The 21,834-nt window shown below is 35.3% G+C and overlaps 1 protein-coding gene across 1 annotated transcript in view; it reads right to left on the reverse strand.

The window, feature by feature from the left end:
• Positions 1–21,834, reverse strand: part of LOC311170198 (disintegrin and metalloproteinase domain-containing protein 5-like) — a gene marked incomplete at both ends in the record, with an annotated part of 65,715 nt that overhangs the window by 19,143 nt on the left and 24,738 nt on the right. Inside the window, 4 exons of the mRNA XM_084232592.1 lie at positions 478–568; positions 4,700–4,907; positions 14,213–14,308; positions 19,208–19,394. Coding sequence (XP_084088718.1) covers positions 478–568; positions 4,700–4,907; positions 14,213–14,308; positions 19,208–19,394 — 582 coding nt within the window. The remainder of the gene's footprint in view (positions 1–477; positions 569–4,699; positions 4,908–14,212; positions 14,309–19,207; positions 19,395–21,834) is intronic.

The following is a 21,834-nucleotide window of genomic DNA, read 5'->3' on the forward strand; positions in this document are numbered from 1 at the left end:
TGACCACAATGACCTATAATGTGGATTTTTTTTTTTGTTTTGTGAGACAATATGGTGAGGGAAAAATTAATTATTTTTGCAATATGACACCTACAATCTACCTTATAATAGTTCCTGATATTTGAGCAAATGATCACTGGTCTCCAATTATTTTATCAGTAAAATGGAATAAATAATTCTTGCTATAAACACTTTATCTCTAAAAATATATTTATACTATATAATAAATCTATAACATATACAAACTACCTAAAACAATATCTAGCTCATGAGAACAAAAAATAAAGGCAATTTTTATGGTTACTGTTGTAATTTTATAGGCATTGAACACAAGTTATACATAAGCAGTTGGTAATACTATTTGGTCCAGGACAGGAAACAAAGAAAACTAACATTTTTGTATGTACATACTAATATATTCTAGGATCTTAGCAACACCATCCTACTTTACACAATTATAATTTTTGAAATACACACTCAAAACGGCATGGACGACTGCCACAGTTTCCATATCTATCACCTCTTGAATTTATTTCTTCAAAACAGGCAAATGAAGCACCTCTAGAAGCTAAAAGAAGAAAAACTTAATTAAGTACAATACATAATTCCAATTATCATTATAGGAATAGTAGACTAATTCTGGAAATTATAATATGATCCCTAGGGGAGTTTTTAATTACCTAATTTTAAGAAGTTGCTGGTGGTAGATCAAGGATTTAAAAAGAGAGAGAGATCCTCATGTCAAGCCTCATAGACTGTTCTGCACCATGCAGAAAATAAACAGCAACATTATTCAGTTGAGTCTACATTATTAGAAAAATAAGTAGTTGTGGTCCTCTATATTTTCTTTATCCTTTGGTTCCCCTATTTCCCTGAGTTTGCTCTTATTCCAAATAAAACAGGAGAGAAACAGTGTCTATAATTCAATACTGAATAAGAACCCAAACAACATTCGATTTAATTCTTCTTGGTCCTTCTAGAGAGCTCATCTCTGTTTCCTAGTATCCTAACAATCACTGAATAAGAATTATTGAATTTTAAAATTAGGAAGGATATCTATGTTCATTTACTTCAGCCCTCTTATATATTTAGCAATGTCTAATTTTAAAAGCATGAAAATTCAAATATATACCATATCTGTCACATCAATTTGACTTGGTTATAAAGATGGGTTATGTTAATCATGTTAATCACATGTGAAAATAATCACTGAGATCTTTTGTTATCACAACTATTAATTGATGAGATAATTCTCTTCAGCAATTTCACAGATTTTTATGGTTGGAGAGTATGATCTATAAATTTCACTTTCTCTCCCGAAACACACAATCCACGCTTATATAGGATGCTACAACGAAACGGGTCTAGATTTCTGTGCAGAATGCATCATAGCCAGAAATTCTCTTTTGAAGAGACTTGCTCTTAAATTTACCCAAAAAGTAATTATCTTCTGTCTGATTTGGTCTAATTAAAATTCCACTTTGATAAAATCTGATTTAGACTAGTCAATTCCCTTTAATTCTGTATAGGGTCAGCACTAGGATGACACAAAACTTAAGGGGTTAGATGATCAAACATTCAATAATCAAATAATATCTTAATGCATTATTTTTAAAAACCAAAATTAATACAAGAAAAATACATGATGAACAAAATATATTTTGCAGAGACAAGTCATTGTTTGTTGCATAACCCTGCTTTACCAAACCAATTGATGGGCCCTTCCCATCAGTCATCGGTTCCCTGGAGTAGTCTGGGTGTCCACGTCAGTAAAACCTGCGGCTACATCCCCAAGTCTTAGCAGCTGTTCTGCTCACGCACAGAAGGGAAAGGAGAAGCAATGAGGGGTGCAAGGGTTATAACCATGCGTGTTGGGAGATGTTCTACTACTCTGAACAAAACAACATTCTCTCCAGTGACTTTTTTCAGCTCAACTTCTGAGAGTCAGGATGGCAGGTATTCCATGCTGTTCTCTTGTCTCCCAAGGCCCCTCTGACCAGCATGATCCACTCCTGGGCCAGAATTTTCTATTCTTTTTTTTTAAAAAAGATTTATTTATACAAGAAACGGGGTACAGGCCAGATGCGCGGGGGGGGGTGTGAGAGGATTCACCAGAGACAGAGGGGGGAACAGAACAGGCAGACTGACTGAAATACACTGCTGAGGGGAGCAGAAGGCAAGACAGGAGAGGTCTGCTGTGCCATGTGGGATTTTTGCTGGCCCACTGGGATTGAACCAGCACTGCAGAGGCTGCAGACAGCTTCACAGTGAGGCACTCAACCACCTGTGCCACCAGGGAGGCCCAGAATTTTCTTTTCTTCCCAGGACTATGTCTTTAGTGGTTTCTTCATCTAATTCTCCTGGGGCTGAAGAAATTTAAGCCCCACAGCAACTTTCCCATTCTTGCTTCAATTGGTCTTTGAACTGAGGCCAGTAGGAAATCCCGAAGTAAGAAGAGATAAAATCAAAGAGAGACAATGACTGGAAGTTAAGTTTGAAACATTTAGGACAGAACTTTGATTCTCTTGCAATGTCACTGAAGTCACTGTGCATCCAAGAACCTCAGGGTGCAAAATCATAAACAGACAATGCCAATGGTGGTCACACAGGACCAGGTTGTGAACTCCCAAGGAATGGTCCTGCAGTGATCCTAAGAAAATGGTGCATCAAGCCAATGAATCTTTCTCCTTGTAGGGCCAAGTAAAAGTCAATAACTGGTTGGTTGTTACTTTCCCACTTTTATCAGAAAGACTGGATTTGAAGGCTTGTTTTGTTTTGTCTCATGTGGCTATTAGAGTCATTGGAAGAAAGGCATTTATTTTTGTGGACTTTTATATCATTGTTCTTCTAAATTGTTAATCCTTTCTCATCACATTTTATCCCCAGGACTAGACTGTGATAAAGTAGGCAGGAATTTATGTTTCTGTTTGCAGGAGATGAGTCTATTGTTCTATACTTGATGACAATGAACCCAATATTCCCTCATATAACAAACAGCTATTCCTCAATTAAACTCCTTAAAGGATCAATGCAAATATCATCAAATGGGGTATCATTTTTGTCTTCTGTGACTGAATAGCTTAGACAGTAAAAGGAAAATGGTGAGTCCCATAAAATGCTTCCATATAAAATTATCCCAGGCCCTACCCATTACTAAAATGTTTAACAGAGCTTAGAAATATTCAAATACAACAAAATAGGTCCAGGCTGGGGGTCAGAGGGTCTGACAAAAGGACACTCCCATGTAAAAATAGAAAGAAGTTGCAGTTTTGACACCTGCATTTGGATTGCCCAAGCTGAAGTTATATGACTGAGCAGTGTGTTAGTATTAGTATGCAAAGAAAAGAAAGTATATAATTTTAGTTAGGATTAACTCTGATAAACTAAAGTAATTAAATCTCATGCAATCTGAATCTTGTACTCTCCATGGTTGTTATCATTAGTGGTACTTGGACTGAGAGTTTTCTGTAGCTTTTAATCATTCAGGGCATGGTAAATTGCCACTCCTGGCTGGACGATGCAGCGGATAAGAGAGTGTATCACTTGAAGGGGAAATCAGTGTTTATATTCATCTCTCTACACTAAACAGCATACAGTCATTCTATCCCTGAGCTGTAACCCCTAGACAGTATTCTGTAGGACAAATTGTGGCCTCTCAATTATTTTCCCAAAAATAAATACAAAAGTTGATTGATAGGCCCAAACTCATCATGTCTTAGATGCATGAACACAAATGATCACTAGGATCCGACAAACATCACTTCAAATCAACATACTGTAGATGTAATGCTATCCTCCAAGAAGAAATACGTGCTATTTTGAGAGAAGGTTGTAATATGAATACAGTTTCAGTTCTTGCACAGGGAAATCAGTCAAAATCACTGCAAATTCTAAATAAACAGTAAGTAAAATGAATAACATTTAGTAGACATTCCACTAGTTGGCTCTAAGTTTATATGATGAACATTGACATTTATATTCTTGGTTTTACTTGGGTAAACATCAAATTATGGATCTGTGATACTTTTCTGTCCCCTTTATTTTACCACTTATTTGCTTGTTTCTTTCCCAATTATATTTTAAATTGTTAGATGGGACAACTATGACTCTGATATAAAAACAACAAAATTAAAATAATCACCAAACCCTCTATCATATCTCCTCCTTAAATTCCTGGCATTTACATCAATTTAGACAATAGAGTTCTCTCCTAAGATCTGACTGAGACAGGCCAAGAGAGGACTGAGAATGAAAAATTTCACTCTCTCGTGGAAGATGAGCTTCATATGTGCAAAAAATTTCATATTTCAATAAAGCTAATAATCTATATATTTATAGGAAGCTATCAAACTAGGCTATACATGTCAAAAGCTGAAGCCCTCACTTATCAGCAAAGGCCTTTGACAAGACCCACTCTTGAAATCTATCCTATCAATGATTAACCCTGCTTTGTTTCATTTAAGACTTACAAGAAGTGGCATTTCCATTTGAGGTTTTTTCCTTGTGAAAGGAAGTCCATATAAATTCTGAGTTTTTTTCTTTTTCAGAATGAAGATAATTGTGATTTACTTTAACACTAATATACATTAGGCAAGACTACACTCGATGCAAATTACATTTACTTATGTGTTATAGAATTGATAAACACAGCTTGAAATAATGAAAATTTATAAAGTAAGAAGAAAATCATTGTTATTACCTCTTCCAATTAACCTTTTACATTGTTTGTTAAATATCCGACATCGTCCCTCATAACAGAAGGAGTCGCCCGAATCACATCTAATTCCGTTGAGTACATAAGTGTCAGGCACACAGACTGAAGATTTCCCATTACAATATTCAGCAAAATCACATTCCTTATCAAATGATTGCCTACACATTACACCAATTGGTTTTACCTGGGAGGGAAAAGGAACAGAAGAGAAAATTATATATATCAGTGATAGTCAAGTTTTCGTTCCCTTAAGGCATTAAGTTTCCATTTTTTCCTAAGTTGCAAAGAACAATGAGAAAAATAAGTTATCTCTTTACTTTAAAAACGCACTGAAATTTTAGTGATTGAATTTATTGTGCATAAAGGAGTAGGTAATACTTCTGATAGAAAGGAGAAACTCAAGCAGACTACCATAATTATGAATAGAACAAAGAAATTAATAGAAAAAACTTTCAACCCATGATGGCTACGCTCACACAGAAAGTCTCTGGTTTCTCCATACACCATCATTATTTAAAACAATAAATATACATCATAAATATTTAGGAAAGATGCTTATAGATTTTAAAAGAAGATAATTTAAGAACACATAAGAGAAAGTTTATTTCACATACCACATTGAAAACAATCATAAAAAGGAAACTCTCCCATCCCCTATGGCCTCTGCAGTACTTACCCTTTAGCTGATAGTTCCCAGGGTTCCCTATCCGTAACCTGCTTTTGCCAAGAAACATCTAAATATCATCACAGCAAAGTTTCTTTTCCTCAACCCAAGTCTCAGTTCCTCATGGTTATCATCAATCATAATCAAACTCAGTCAAAATTTTTTAGCTGTCAAATGTACTATGATCCCAGTGTATAACATTCACCTAATCAAAATTGGTTTTCTGTAAACAATTTCTTCACATTTTCATAAACACAATTCATCAAGTTATAGGTGAGAAGACAAAACACAACACTCTTAACTTGTGTCATCAGACTAGTAAACAAATCAAAAACAAATCATCAAAATTGTTTATAAATAGAAATACATATAACCATGATGAGAAATCACTAATACATATTTCTTCAGAATGCGCTTCATTTATAAATATTTTTGTATAAATGGCAATGTTAATTTTTATTCAAATTTCATTTTTTTATTAAGACTTCATTTTTAAGCAGTTTAAAAACCATAGCAAATATGAGGTGCAAGTACTGAGATTCCCCACATACCCCAATCCCATACAAAGCCTCCCTCATTATCAACACTTCCCTCTAGAGTGATACATTTATTATGCTTGTTACAATTGATGAACTTATATTGACATGTCATAATCATTCAAAGCCAACATATAACATTAAAGTGTGTTTAAACAATAATGACATGTATCTACCATTATTGTGTCATGCAAAGTATTTTCGCTGTCTTACTAAAAATCCTTCATGTTCTGCAAATTTGCCCCCCCCTAAAATCCCTGGCAATCACAGATCTTTTTACCCTCACCATAGTTTTACCTTTTGCAGACATTAACATAGTTGGGATCATACAGTATGTAGCCTTTAAAGATTTGTTTCTTTCACCCAAATTCTTTTTCTTTTTTTTTTTTTTCAGGAGAGTTTTGGCTATTCAGGGTTTGTGGTGGCTCCACATGAATTTCATCAATATTTGTTCTATTTCTTTGAAGAATGTCATTGAAATTTTTATTGAAATAGCACTGAATCTGTAAATTGCTTACACTGTAAACTGCTACATTTATTAATTACCTCTGTAAAGGCCCTATCTTTAAACAAAAGATGGCCATTTTGATAATGTTAATTCTTCCAATCCATGAGCAGGGGATGTCTTTCCATTTCTTTGTGTCTTCTTCTATTTCTTTTCACAGTATTGTATAGGTCCTATACCTCATTTGTTAGGTTTATTCCCAAGTATTTGAATTTTTTTTTTGTTTCAATAATAAAACGGATTGTTTTCTTGATTTCTTCTTCTTCATTTTATTGTTTGTGTATAGGAAGGCTACTGATTTTTGTGTGTTGATTTCTATCCTGCTACTTTACTAAACTAATTAGTTTAATTAGTTTTTCTGTGGCGTTTTGGGGTTCTCTATGTATATTATCATATCATCTGCAAATAGTGATAGTTTGACTTCTTCCTTCCATATTTGCATTCCTTGTATGTCTTTCTCTTGTTATATTGCTCTGGCTAGGACTTCCAGTATTATATTGAAAAGCAGTGGTGAGAGTGGACATCCTTGTCTTGTTCCAGATCTTAATGGAAATGCTTTCAGCTTTTCATCATTGAGAATGATATTAGCTGTGGGTTTGTCATATATGGCCTTTATGATGCTGAGATTTGTTCCTTGTATCCAGAGAATTTCAAAGGCCTTTGTCATAAATGGGTGTTGTACTTTGTCAAAAGCTTTCTCAGCATCTATTGATATGATCGCATGGTTTTTATATTTCTTTTTGTTGATGTATTGGATTACATTGATTGATTTTCAGATTTGAACCATCCTTGTGTCCCTGGAATAAATCCTACCTGATCATGGTGAATTATCTTATGGATACATTGTTGAATTCTGATAGCTAAAATTTTATTGAGGATTTTTGCATCAGTGTTCATTAGAGAGGTTGGCCTGTAGTTTTCTTTTTATGTGTTGTCTTGTTCAGTTTTGGTATTGTATAATGTTGGCTTCATAGAATGTGTTTGGTATTATCCCTTCCTTCTCAATATTTTGAAAGAGTTTATGAAGGATAGGCACGAACGTTTTATAGAATTCATTTGTAAATCCATCTGGGCTTTTGTTTTTGGGGAGGGTTTTGATTATCATTTCAATTTCACTACTTGTAATTGGTCTGTTCAGGTGTTCTAGTTATTCTTTATCTAGCTTTGGGTGATTGTAGAGTTGTAGGAATTTGTCCATCTCTTCTAGATTGTTCAGCTTGTTTGCATATAACTGTTCATAGTAGTTTCTGATTATTCTTTGGATTTCTGCTGTGTCTGTTGTGATTTCTCCTCTTTCATTTGTGATCCTATTTATTTGTGCTTTCTCCCATTTTTCCTTTGTGAGCCTGGCTAGGGGTTTGTCTATTTTATTGATTTTTTTCGAAGAACCAGCTCTTGGTTTCATTGATCTTTTGGATTGTTTTTTTAGTTTTGATTTCATTTATTTCTGCTTTGATTTTTATTAGTTTCTTTCTTCTGCTGGTTTTAGGATTTTTTTGTTGTTCTTTTTCTAGTTCTTGAGATGTGAGATTAGGTTGTTTCTTTGAGTTCTTTCTTGTTTCTTGATGTGAGCCTCTATTGCTATATATTTTCCTCTTATTACTGCTTTTGCTGCATTCCATAGATTTAGAAAATTGGTGTCCTCCTTGTCATTCAACTCAAAGTATTTTTAACTTCTTCTTTGGTCTCCTCATTAGTCCAGTGGTCTTCCAGTAGTGTGAGTTTCTATCTTCATGAGGTAGGAGGGTTCCTTGCCTTCTTTTTATGGTTTATTTCTAGTTTGATGCCTTCATGGTCAGAGAAGATGGTTGGTATGATTTCAATCTTGGTGTACCTGTTGATGTTTGTCTTGTGTCCCAGTATGTGATCGATCCTAGAGAATGATCTGTGTGTGCTTGAGAAAAATATGCACTCAGATTTTTGGGGGGTTAGTGTTTTATAGATGTCTGTTAAGCCCATGAGGTCTAGATCCTTAATTAGAGCTTTAGTGTCCTTAATTATTTTTTGTCTCATTGATCTATTCATTGTTGATAGTGGTGTGTTGAAGTCTCCTACTACATACGTGTTTTCTCTGATGTCTGTTTTCAGAGATGATAATAGTTGTCTGATATATTTTGGTATGCCTTCATTTGGTGAGTATATGTTAATGAGTGTTATTTCTTCTTGAAGTATTGTCTCCTTGATCACAATGTAATGACCATCTGGGTCTCTTTTTACCCTTTTGAGTTTGAAATCTGTTTTATCTGATAATAAGGATAGCTATTCCTGCCTTCTTTTTTGATCCATTTGCTTGTAGGACTGTTTTCCATTCTTTTACTTTCAATCTATTTTTATCTTTTATAGTTAAATGTGTTTCTTGGAAACAGCAAAAGGTTAGGTTTTGTTTCTTAATCCAGCCTGCGACTCTGTGTCTTTTTATTGAGGAGTGTAGTCCATTCACATTTAGAGTTAAGACTGATATGTTAGTGTCTGTATTTGCCATTTTGTTTGTCTTTTCTCTGGTATTTTTTTTAATTAATTCTTTTGTCTTGTTTTGTTCTTATTCATCCCTCTGTTGGTTCTGGCTTTAGGACTCCTTGTAGTATTTTTTGGAGTGGGGGTTTAGTCATAATGAAATTCCAGAGTTTCTGTTTGGGACTGTCCTTATTCTTTCTTCCTAGAGGAAGGTAAGCTTTGTGGGATAGAGTATTCTTGGTTGGCATTTGTTGTCTTGGAGTTTGTTGACTATGTCCATCCACTCTCTCCTTACTCATAGTGTTTCTTCAGAGAAGTCTGATGTCAGCCTGATTGGTTTTCCTTTGTATGTTATCTGTTTTGTCCCTCTTGTCAGCTTCATTATTAGTTCCTTGTCTAGGATTCTTGGGAGCTTTACTATTATGTGTGTTGCTGTACTTTTCCTTTCATCATGGAAGTTTGGTGTTCTTCTTGCTTCTTTTATGTCTATTTTCAGCTCCTTCTTCATGTTTGGGAAGGTCTCTTCAATTATTTCCTTGAATATTTTCTCTGTTCCTATGTCTCTCTCCTCTCCTCGTGGGATTCCTATAACTCTTATATTTCCTTCCCTCATGGAATAAAATAGATCCTGAAGTCTTTCTTCATTCTTTTTCCTTCGTACTTCTCTTGCCTTTTCTGTTTTGGTTCTTTTTATTTCTGTGTCTTTGAAAGTACTTATTCATTCTTCCATTTCATCTATTCTGCTTTCACTGCTTTTCCCAGAGTTCTTTAGCTCCTCAATTAATCCTTTGATCTCCTACATTTCTTTCTCTTCCCTCTTTAGGGACTCAATTTCATTCTTCTGATGGTTGATTATTTTTCCCTTATCATTGTTTTCCTTTATGGTTTCTTTCAGGTTTTTAATCATGGCAATTTTAAATTCTCTTTCTGGAAGGCTCAGAAGTTCTTCCAAGTCACTGTTGTTGCATTCTGGTGGATGATTTTCTTTTTGTGATTTGTCTTTTCCCTGAGGACTTGCTTGGGGTTTTTCTTCTCCCTGCTGCTTTTTTTCTAATTTATCCTATGTGCTGGGACACTGTGTCGCTGGTACTGGCCAGCATCTTTTTGGTGTGCTCTTTCTGGGATATCAGAAAATGGTGGTCGAATCGAGTCAAATACTGTTATGCCAGAAGTCAAATAGGGCAGTGGTACTATTAACATTTTAATGGTCTGTATTTGTTTAATTCCAGAGGTGGGTCTTAAGGTCCCACAGACTGCCTGGTGGTGGTTGGATCACCCACTGGGCTCCAAATTGCTGGATCCCCCTCTGGACTCTGACTCACTGCCAGGTGGGGCCTGGCTTGTGGGAGCCTTCAGCTCACCTCTGGCTGTGGGGGCAGCCTTTTCCCAGTTCCACACAGTCTCAGTGGGTTCAAAGCTCCCTGCTCTAAAATGGTGAGTCAGGAGTGCACTTCCCTGCACCTGCAGTCTACCCCTCACCCAAATTTTTTTTCAATATTATAAATACCTAGTTCCTCAAACATTCTCTGAATCAAGTTTCATCATACTATAGCTTCCTCCATTAAGGAGGATTCATTCTCCTTCCCTTGGTTCTCAAATTCTCAAATGAGCTTAAAACTTTAAAACTGTTTATTTCTGTTTCTAGTTGTTTTCTCTTGAAACCTTCTTGTTTTCATTTTTTTGTTTTAGTTTTTAATTAATTTATTTTTATTTTTTCTAAGACTTTCAGTATAAATATATGTAACATCTAATTCATGGTTAAGGCTATGTACCTTTACAAAATGGAAACAGGGATGGATAAATTAAGTTATTACTTCTAACTACCACACAAGCCTAGACTACCTAGTAAAGATTGTAGTGTAGGTACCAGAAAAAACAATTTGGGCACTTTCATTTCCCATAATTGGGACCAGGTACTAATGATTATGACAACTCCAACAAGTCTCAATAGCAAAGTTGTTGACATAATCCTGTGACTTTATAAATATGACTTATACACAGGGCCTCCCTTAGTGGCTCAGTGGTTGAGTGCGGGGCTGCGAAGCTGCTCACAGCCTCTTCAGTGCTGGTTCAATCCCTGGTCTCCAGCGAGAGTCCCACATGGTGCACAGACCTCTCCTGTAGCTCCCACTGCTCCCCTCAGCAGTATATTTTGTCAATCTGCCTGTTCTGGTCCCCTCTCTGGCTCTGGTGAATTCTCTCACCCTCCTGTGCTTCTGACTGTACCCAGTGCTTGTATAAATAAATAAATAAATAAATCTTTAAAAAAAATATGACTTATGCAGAAGAAAAGTTATTCTCTCTTGGTGTAACAGAGAATTAAGTAATCAGTTACAATGTTTGTGTTCAATGGGGTAGTTAAGTTTTTAAATTATACTTAATGAATAATATTTAACATTGTATAATATGACCAATAAAGGAAAAACAGAATACAGTGATATTAGCAAGATGGCAAAACAGGAAATTCCAGAATGCATACCCACCAGAAACATCATGTAGCTAACTACCATGGATGAGACTATCTTTATGGAAACCCAGAAATTCAACTGTAAATTTCCAGTTCCCTGATAAAGCAAAAAAATGTGAGAATAGGAAAAACACAGAAGAGGTTAAGAACAGTTTCATTGTACCCACATAAGTTCTTGAGAACCCCAACATATACAGTTCAATGACAAGAGAGAGCATTTTGGCCTGTGATTTCTCTAACAGGAAAAAGTGAAAATGATAATGAGAACCTGGTTCCTCAACACTGTGATATACAACACAAAAAGCCAACTTTTTTCTTGCCCAACCCAGAACACTGAGAGAATAGGCTCAGCTGAATAGGCAGACATATAGGAGGAAGAGAGAGGGGTGGTCATTCAGAGCAACCAGTGTGTATATCACCACAGCCGATCACAGATTCTATTAACTGACTCAGACTCCAGTAACTCAAAAATGGATAAGAGACTTGGATATAAGACCTGAAACCATAAAATGTACAGAAGAAAACACAGGCAAAATACTCCATGACATAAACTCCAGAGATATCTTTGCAGATTCATCCCCAGCAGAAAGGAAAACAAAAGAGAATATAAACAATTGGGACTACATCAAACTAAAAAGCTTCTGCACAAAGAGACTGTTAATTAAAACAAAAAGATACCTTACTGAATGGGAGAAAATATTTGCAAACTGTACATCTGACAAGGGACTCATATCAACAATCTATAAAAACTCGTACAATTCAACAAAAGGAAATAAACGACCCAATCAAAAAATGGCAGAGGAATTTAAGAGGCACTCCTCCAATGAACAGATATAGATGGCTAACACACACCTGAAAAATTTTTCATCACCACTTAATATCAGGGAAATGAAAATCAAAACCATAATGAGGTGCCACCTCACATCAGTGAGAATGTTCCTTATCAAAAAGACCAGAAATAACAAATGCTGAATAGGGTGTGGTGAAAAAGGAAACTTCTTACAATATTGGTAGGACTGAGACTGGTCCAGCACTTATGAAAAGTTATGGGAAGTTTCTCAAAAGACTGAAAATGGCGGGCCTCCCCGGTGGTGCAACAGTTGAGCGCTGGGCTGCAAAGATGCCCGCAGCCTCCACGGCTCCGGTTAGATCCCCAGCCCCCTGCGAGGGTCCCACATGGCATGGCAGACCTCTACTGTCTGGCCTGCTGCTCCCCTCAGCAATGTATTTTGTTAGTCTGCCTGTTCTGTTCCCTGCTCTGGCTCTGGTGAATCCTCTCACCCTCCCGCGCTTTTGACTGTCCCCAGTGCTTGTACAAATAAATAAAATAAATCTTAAAAAAAAAAAGACTGAAAATGGCTCTGCCAAATGACCAGAAAATTCTATTCCTACGTTCTACCCAAAAAACACAAAACCACAAATTCAAAAGGAAACCTGCACTCCTATGTTCACTGAAGCACTATTTGCAATAGCCAAGATACAGATGCCTTGGTGATGTGTGGGTGGAGTGGTACTAGCTGAAGAAATGGATCCTATATTTCTGAATAATATAGTGTTGTAACTAATGTTAATTTTAAAAAGTATTTTTAAAACATCAAATAAAGTGTATCCCATGATAACAAGAATACTAAGAAAGAGTTCACTAAGTTACCACTGATTTAAACCTAGGGTTATTTTGCCCCATGACCTTCTGATATCTTGTAATAATGAGAAAAGACTCTTTTTTGAACATGGAGCCCAATATAGAGGAAAATAAATAATCAGATTCTTAAAAACAAAAATATTGGAAGGACAGAAAAAAAATCAATGAAACAGAGGGCTGTTTTTTAGTTGTTTTTTTTTTTAAAGATAAACAAAAGGGCAAACCTTTAGCTAGACTAACAAATAAAAAGAGACAGGACTCAATAAAATTAAATAACAACTGAAAAGAAAACCCTAAAGCTAATTATATATGTGTGTGTATACATATATGTAAAAATATATATTACATATAGTATATACGTAATATGAACAAAAATGGTAATTAGAGGCTATTATGCTGACAGGTTAAGTACCCAAGAAGAAACAGATAAATTTCTAGAAACAGAGTGGAAAACAGAGTGCACATTCTTCAAAAAAATTAAAAATAGAACTACCATGCATCCAGCAATCCCATTGCTAAGTATACATGTAAAGGAAATAAAATCAGTATTTTGAAAAGACAATCTGTATTCCCATCATAACTGCAGCATTGCTCACAGCAACCAAGTGCCCTAAGTGTCTACTAATGGATGAGTTGATAAGAAAAAAATGTCCTATGTGTATATGATGGAATAATATTCAGAACAAAAGAACAAAATAAAAAAGAACAAAATTCTGCCAAATGCAACAACATGAATTTATTTCACTAAGTGAAATAACTCAGACAAGAGTGCATATCTCACTTATATCTAAAAACCCAAACTCATCAAAACAAATTGATAGTGGGGATAGAAAAGTGAAGGAATAGAAAGATACTGTTCAAGGACACAAACTTTCAACTATAATATGAGTAAATCTGACGATCTTATGTACAGGATGATGTTTATAGTTGAAAACAATGTTTTCTATAACTGAAAGCTTCTACAGTAGAAAATCTCAATGTGCCAGGGAAAGGTTTATAGTGAGGTACAGAAACAGAAGTGAAGTTAGGAAAAGAAATATCAGGTAGTATATATATGAGAGTCCTGGAAATGATAGATTAATGAAAAGACTAAAGTATGAGTAGGTTCAGAGTTGCTAGGGAAACTATAATTGGAAGAACTGAATATGGTATCGACGTTTTCCAACTTCTTGAAAAAATATTTCAAGAAATTTAATGATGAGCTGTTACAAAATGCTGATAGCCTCTTACCTTGCAATCTTTGTTGCAGCATTCCCCAGAACCACATTCTGCATTATTTTTCAATGCACATACTGTAGCATCACAGCAGGATTTGTGTGTACAATTCTGTAAACAAATGTTATGTGTTAATCCTAGATGACTAGATGTCATCAAATAAAACTGCAACACAGAACCGCTTTATAAAGTATGAAGCTTTTCTGAAAATCAGTTTCAGCAATCCCATTCTTTATATGAAATTTAAAGTAATCACATATCATTCCCAAATTTATATAAGAAATGGGTTATTTCATTGCCTTCTGTTTGAACATCTGTGCCATATTAACATACTATGGAACATATTAGAGGAAATAGTTATTAGACATCTCAGTAACTCCCATTCTCATATTTTCTTATATTTTTGCCTTAATAATAAATCATATACACCAAACCTATTCATATAGAGAGCTTCTATAATGTAAAACTGTCAAAGACTGATATTTCTCTGAAATGTGAAAACCCCAACTACTCTTATTTTTAAAAAGCCATCTCAAAAGCCAGACTTCACCCCTATGTTTATTGCAGCACTATTTACAATAAGATATGGAAACTACCCAAATGCCCAAAAATAGAAGACTGGATCAGTGGTATATATGCAAAATGGAATATTACTCAGCAATCAAAAAAGAAAGGCTCATGCCATTTGCAGCAACATGGATGGAGCTGGAAGGAATTATGCTCAGTGAAATAAGCCAGAAAGAAAAAGAAAAATATCAGATGGTTTCACTTATAGGAGGAATGGAGGGGAACCAAATAAGAGATCAGGGAAAAAAGTAATTATAATACATTAAAAAACAAAATTAACAGGCAACTATAAAGCACAGATATTCTTCAGGGGAGGGGAGGGAAGAAGGATCAAAATAGGGGAGTAAAGAGCACAAAGGACTATGATGATGGTGTAGCGGCGAATTGGTGGTGGGAATCCTATGGGGACTACACTGGAGAGGAGAAAGCATACATTGTACAAAAAGGAAGAATGAGGAAAAAAAAGGAAGAATGATGTAAATATATATATAAAATAAATTTTAAAAAAGAAGCCAGGCTGGTCTCTCCAGACCTCTGATAGCACTGGAATGCTGGCACAAACTAATTTTATTTCATACGATTCAATGACTTGAACAGGTTTTCTAGTCTTCAGTAGCATGTTTCTTCTAAACTATGTTTTTACCAGTATCAGAAGTTTGAGCTCCCCATTGTTGTCTTTGTATCACTTGTGTTTTTATTGACATCTTTAATGAACAGTAGGCAGCTGTATTAATTATGCTTTTAAAAGTTATTCCATACATTGACCCATGTATACAAAGTTTAAATATTCTTTAGTTAGCTTTTTTTTCTTACTGTCACTTTTATTTGGATATTTGGTTATTACTAATCAGCTTTTTTTTCAATTCAACTTAGTTTTGGAAAGACAGACTTTATTAAGAAGAACAGAACGCTGCCCTCTGCAAGAAGCATGAAAAAAATTTTCTTCAATATTCAATGTGGCAATCAGTTGAATGCCTGGAGGTAAAACTCACAAAAGTATGGTTGCTCCCTCTGAGTTGGTCTCTCTGGGAACATTAGCTATCATAGCTGTGCACACACTAAGTCTCCAGCAATTCATCAATTACAATTAACTTTGCCTACCCTATCCAGTAAGTTGTCATTCTCTGTATTCACCTATCAGACTTTCCAATTTGGGGGATAGCAGTTTGCCCTGTAAAGTCACTTACCTACTATATCTAAGTTTTCAGTTTTTTAGCTTTTAACTTCTTGTAAGGACTGAGTGGCCAATTCCAAGCTTCTCACATGTCAAACCAGAAACTCTATTTCTTAATTTTTCTTCTATGCATCTGAGTAAGAGTTTTTTGAATTGGCTTCTGAGTATATTTTATCTGTATTCATAGATATTTCAATATGTATGAGTAGTAAATATTTTCTCCTAGTTTGATGTTTTGTTTTTCTCAATAGAGTCTAAGAGAAAAAAATTTCTAATCTGATGAAGTATGATTTCTCATTTTTTCAATTCAATAAATTCATAGTTAACTTTTTATTTTTTATAGTTAACTATCTGTTGAGCTCTCTAGCTGTTCGCTCATTAACATAACTTTTCCTTAAATTATTAGGGTATAATTTTCTTGAATCTATATACTATACTATATACAAAAAATTATTGTGAAGTCTTTACCTACTAAACTGATGTCTTACATCAGTGTAAAAAAATAATAACAGTACAAAACACAACAAAGCAAAACCAGACAATTATAAACCAGAGACATGCTGCAGGGGAGGAGGAGGGAGAGGGGTGAGAGGGAGGGAGGGAGGAGCACAGGGGACTGAGGTGAAGGTGCACGGTGCACGGGTGCCTTGGGGAAGGAAATTCTATGGGGACTCAATCTGAGGGGGTGGGGGGAAACAAATATAGTTTAAAAATTAAAAAAAAGATATTACAAGAAAAATAAATAAATAAATAAATAAATAAATATAATGTCTTAGACTTTCCAGAGTCAGTTGCCCCGAACTACCAATTTTTGTGAGAATGGTTCACCCTTTCTTGTTTTTCTTAATTTCTGGTTATTTTTTAATAGGATGAATATTAAATGATAAAATGAGACAATGGTGATATTCAGCTGTCTTTCCGGAGGGTTTTTATCCCCATATTGGGAGCTAAGATGCTTAGACATAAACTGTAAACTTCATCTGCCCAACAAAGTATAGCACCTATGTCTGTTCAATTCAAATGAATTTCAATGGTTGAATTTTTAGCCTGATTCCCTGATGTAATGTGGCTTCAGCTAAGTATTTAGGCAGACAATCCACTTAGATTTCAGAGAACAATCTATCTACAAGTTCCTTCTTTTGAAAGCCTCCTCTATAATTTCCATCTGGAGTTCCCATCTCAGTCTCTCTATTCTGATACCTAAAACTAGTAAGACTTCATATTTCCGCTGCCTAAGTTGTATAAATTGGAAAATATCTCTTACAAAATAAAACTCAGAGCACTTACTTGACATGTTTATGTCTTTCAAGGATCTCATGCTCTTTTTATGTGCCATGGGGTCTTTATGTGCCATGAATATTTCAGTGGTCAGTCAAATGTTTGTACAGTTACTAATCATATTTTAGGTCTGGCCTATTCCATACCTCTCTCGCTTTCATAGTTTCCCCCTTAAATTTCCAGTAATTCTTATCTCTGAACTCAATTCTGTACCAGATTGAGTCAATAGAGCTACAGTTTCCACAACTATTAATTCTGCCACAGCTGCGGGAGAGCACCCTTAGGTTAGAAAGACATAAAACAATTATTATCTATTCCAATTGTAATTTTTCAAGAGTAAACTCTCCTCTGGCTTCTTTCTTCTTTTAGACATAGTCCAGTACCATTAAATTACATATGTGCATACATTTTTTATGTAAGTCTATATTATATATAGTAATTTTCCTATTTTACAATTATTATCTCCAAGAGTTTTCACATGACTCCTACACTTTGTTGTCAATATCTTTTCTATCATCTTTCATCTTTGTTTTACTCAAATGTTAGGTCTAAATTTTTACAATTGATAATAGTGATAGACTTCATTTTAAAATATTTTAATATCTTCTGTCAACAGTTATTTTTCCCCTAGATTAGCAAAAGAATGCATTTTGTTATCCCATTGGAAAAACAAGTACATTCTTTAGATGTCCTTGCCTGTTTGTGTTACTGCTTGTTATTAAAGGTATATTCCTTCAATTCTCTTGATATGGAAACTGAGGTGGGAGCCATGGCAGAAGCAGTGGTGGTCTCTCACCCTACTGCTCCACCACAAGCTGGTTCTGGCTGTGGCTCCTCAGAGCCCTGCAACCTCCTTTTTATGTGTATTTGTGGGACTGTGGAATGGACCAATCAGGTGTGAGCTATGAGCTGACTGGTGCTAAATGGTCCAATCAGTCACAGGATTGAAAAATGATCCAGTTAGACTTGTAGATGGTGTACCCTGAAAGAGAATATAAGCCAGGGCCTGGGGGAGCTGAGGGACACTGTTCCAGCCTCCAAAGAAAGACAAAAGGAGGAGGACCAGATGCCAACCTTGAAAGAAGAAAAGAAGCATCCACTAGCCAACCTCTGAAAGAGGAAGAGCAGTCAAAGACTGCTTTCAAAGACTTGGTCTAAGGTCGTATATCTGACATCACCTGAAAGGAGCACCAAAGGCCCCAGGTCTGATGTCTCAAAGAGCTATTTGCTGTTGGTATAGTCCAAAAACTCACAAAGAGTTGTTAGCACTTAGTGTCTCTTGACACTGCCTCTGGGGGACCAGTGCTGACCATCACTACTGGCCAGTGTTGGTCAGCTCTGTTGACAGTTGACCAGTACTCTTTTACATCTATATTTCTGGTGGATCTGAGGTGAGATAACTGGCCATTTGTGGCTATATCAAGTTCTTTGTTTCCACTGTTGTAAAATAAACCTCACATTGGTTGTTCCCTGACCCTGAGTTCTCTTGCAATTGTGCATGCAGGTGATAACCCACAGAAAATGACCTGTCTTCTATCAGGCATTGTCCTTTGTTCAGCTATAGCCTACAGATCCCTATTGTATAGATATCATATTGCTCTAGCCCTTGGTTTTGACTTTGGCCTTCTGGAGCTTTTTGGTAGATCTCTAGAGCTTGGGTAAGCATCTTCATTCTGGCCATTCTGGCATCCACCCTCCTTTCCTGACTGTCCCTGTTTCACTTTGATACTCTTTATGGTCACTGATTTTAAGTTTGGAGTTTACTTCTTACAGTAAAGACTGTCAAAAGGTAATATTTGAATAAAACATCATCTAAAGAACTTTTGCTCTTCAAAAAACAGCAAAATTAGCAGATTAAAGCCTTCCATCTCTCCCAAAAAGGTCTTCTGAAAAGGGTCTTCATTCCGCTAAAAGACCTGGTTTTTATCTTATTTTCCACCAACTATACACATATATAGGGAATAAAAACTATTTGAAAAAACTCTACTAACCTCTATAGTGCCACAATCACACTGTTCACCTGTTTCCAGTATTCCATTGCCACATATACTATTCATAGTTCTGTAAACGGGCACATTAGGAGGAATTTTATGCAGGCATTCAAAGCCACGATGGGAACCAAAATAGTAAAAGTCATCGAAGTTACAGGTACTAAAATCTTTTACACCCCCAGAATACCTAAAATACAAAAGACACAAGTATGACAAAAATTTTAGCTGTGTATCTCTACATTTACAACTAATGTATGGTTTATTTAAGAGAATTATAAAGAGCATTATTCTTCATGGAAAACAATATGTACGCTTTTTAAAATGTTTATTGCATTGTTAATACATTTTAACACACTTCAAATTTCAACAAGAAAACTCTTGTAATAAAAAAACAAAATCAAAATCTTTTGATTGGTATCCTATTTATTTTATGGATCTAATGTTGCTTTACAACATTGTCCTCTAGAAGTATAGGGCCCCCCTTTTTACCCTACTTTAAAAATGAGCCATTATTTACCTATGCTACACCTTTATTAAATATTTAAATAGAGGAACAGTGTTATTCTTACTTGCTCTGGGCCAAATAAGTGAATTTTAAACTTGTTTTCAATCTTCTATATGCTTTTCTATCAATTAATATAATTTTGTGTTTTTTATAAATGCCAGTATAAACGTTTGTAGTAACTTTGAGTGCATATTTTGGAGTTTTTGCTCTTCGTAATTGAAACATTTTTCAAATAAAAATATACACTTTCCGTCAGACAAGATGGTATAGATCTTTTTATTCCCTGCTTCTCTTCACTAAGTATACATATAAGCTCTTTAAAGTAAGGCAAGCAGCAAATGAAGGAGAATTTTGCAAAGTTGAAAGACTGAGCAAACCAGTTGGGGCCCCACCCCAAGACTGGAGGAACATATTAGTTGGATATCTCATATTTTCTTATCCAATGAAAGACAGCAAACAAAAGAAAATCATTACAGAACCACAATCTAGCAACAAAGGGCACCCTGGATATGCTCGCTCTTTCCATGACATCAAATTGGAATTTTGTCAGAAATACCACCAGTGCAGATCAATTGGGGTTTCTGTTAATAATAATTTACCAAAGAACTGCTCTCCTGATCTGCTGACTCCATGCTACTACCAAGAGTCACCAGGAGCAGAATCACATTGCCAACAGAGGTCCTACAACAACAAAAGCAAAGTCAAGGAAACATTCTCCCACAGGCAGTAGAACACCTACAACAATAGATATCTGGCCAAAAAATTTGTCTCTGTGAGCCTAAGATATTCCCCACTCCAACTCATCAATTTTGGGACATTTGGGTTGTTTCCAAGTTTTACCTATTAGAAATAGCATTGCAATAAACATAGGAGTGCAGGTATCCTTTTGAACTAATGTTTTTGCCACAGCAAATATTCTTAATGGTGAAAAACTGAAAGCCTTCCCTTTAAGATCTTGAGCAAGATAAGGATATCCACTCTCACCACTGTTTTTCAATATAATATTGGAAATCCTAGCTAGAATAATTAGGCAAGAGAAAGACAAACAAGAAATCCAAATAGGGAAAGCAGTAAAACTTTCATTATTTACAGATGGTATAATATATAGAAAGAATCCTAAAAACTCCACAGAAAAAGTAATTAAAACAATAAACCAGTTCAGTAAAGTATCAGGTTACAAAATCGATAAAAATATCAGTAGTACTCCTAAATGCAATCAGTCTGAAGAAGAAAAAAAATCAAGAAAACCATCCCAATTACAATCATACCAAAAAAAAAAAAAAATCTTATACCTGGGAATAAACCTAACAAAGAAGGTGAAATACCTATACAAAAAAGATTACAAAAAATGGTTACAAAAAATAGAAGACACAAAGAAATGGAAAGATATTCCCTGCCCATGGACTGGAAGAATTAACATTATCAAAATGGTCATTCTACCAAAAGCAATTTACAGATTCAATGCAACTGAATCCAATTCAATTCAATGCAGAATTCAATCCAATAAAAATCTCAACAGCATTCTTCAAAGAAATAGAACAAATATTGCTTCAATTCATATGGAATCACAAAAGACCTCAAGAAGCCAAAGCTCTCCTGACTAAAAAGAGGGAGAATGGAAGTACTCTGTACTAGACTACTACAAAGCCATAATATTCAAAGCAGCATGGTACTGGGACAAAAACAGACACACAGACCAATGGAATCAAGTTGAAAACCCATAAATAAAGCCACATGTTTACAGTCAACTAATCTATGAAATAGGAGCAAAGAATGTGCTTTAGAACAAGGAAATTCTCTTCAAGAAATGGTGTTAGGAAAACTGGAACACTAGATGCAAATAAATGAAACTAGATTACTATCTCTCACCATACCAAAAACCAACTTAAAATGGATAAAAGACTGGAATGTAAGACCTAAAACCATGAAATACATAAAAGAAGGCACAAGACTGCATGACATATACCTCAGAAACATCTTTGTGGACTCCTCCCCAGAAGCAGAGAAAACTAAAGAAAAAATAAACAGCTGGGACTACATCAAACTGAAAAGCATCTATACAGCAAAAGAGACATTAATCAACGTGAAGAGACAACCTACTGCTGGGGGGAAAATATTTGTA

This window comes from Talpa europaea, assembly GCF_964194135.1.
Source record: "Talpa europaea genome assembly, chromosome: 4".
Taxonomy (NCBI): Eukaryota; Metazoa; Chordata; class Mammalia; order Eulipotyphla; family Talpidae; genus Talpa; species Talpa europaea.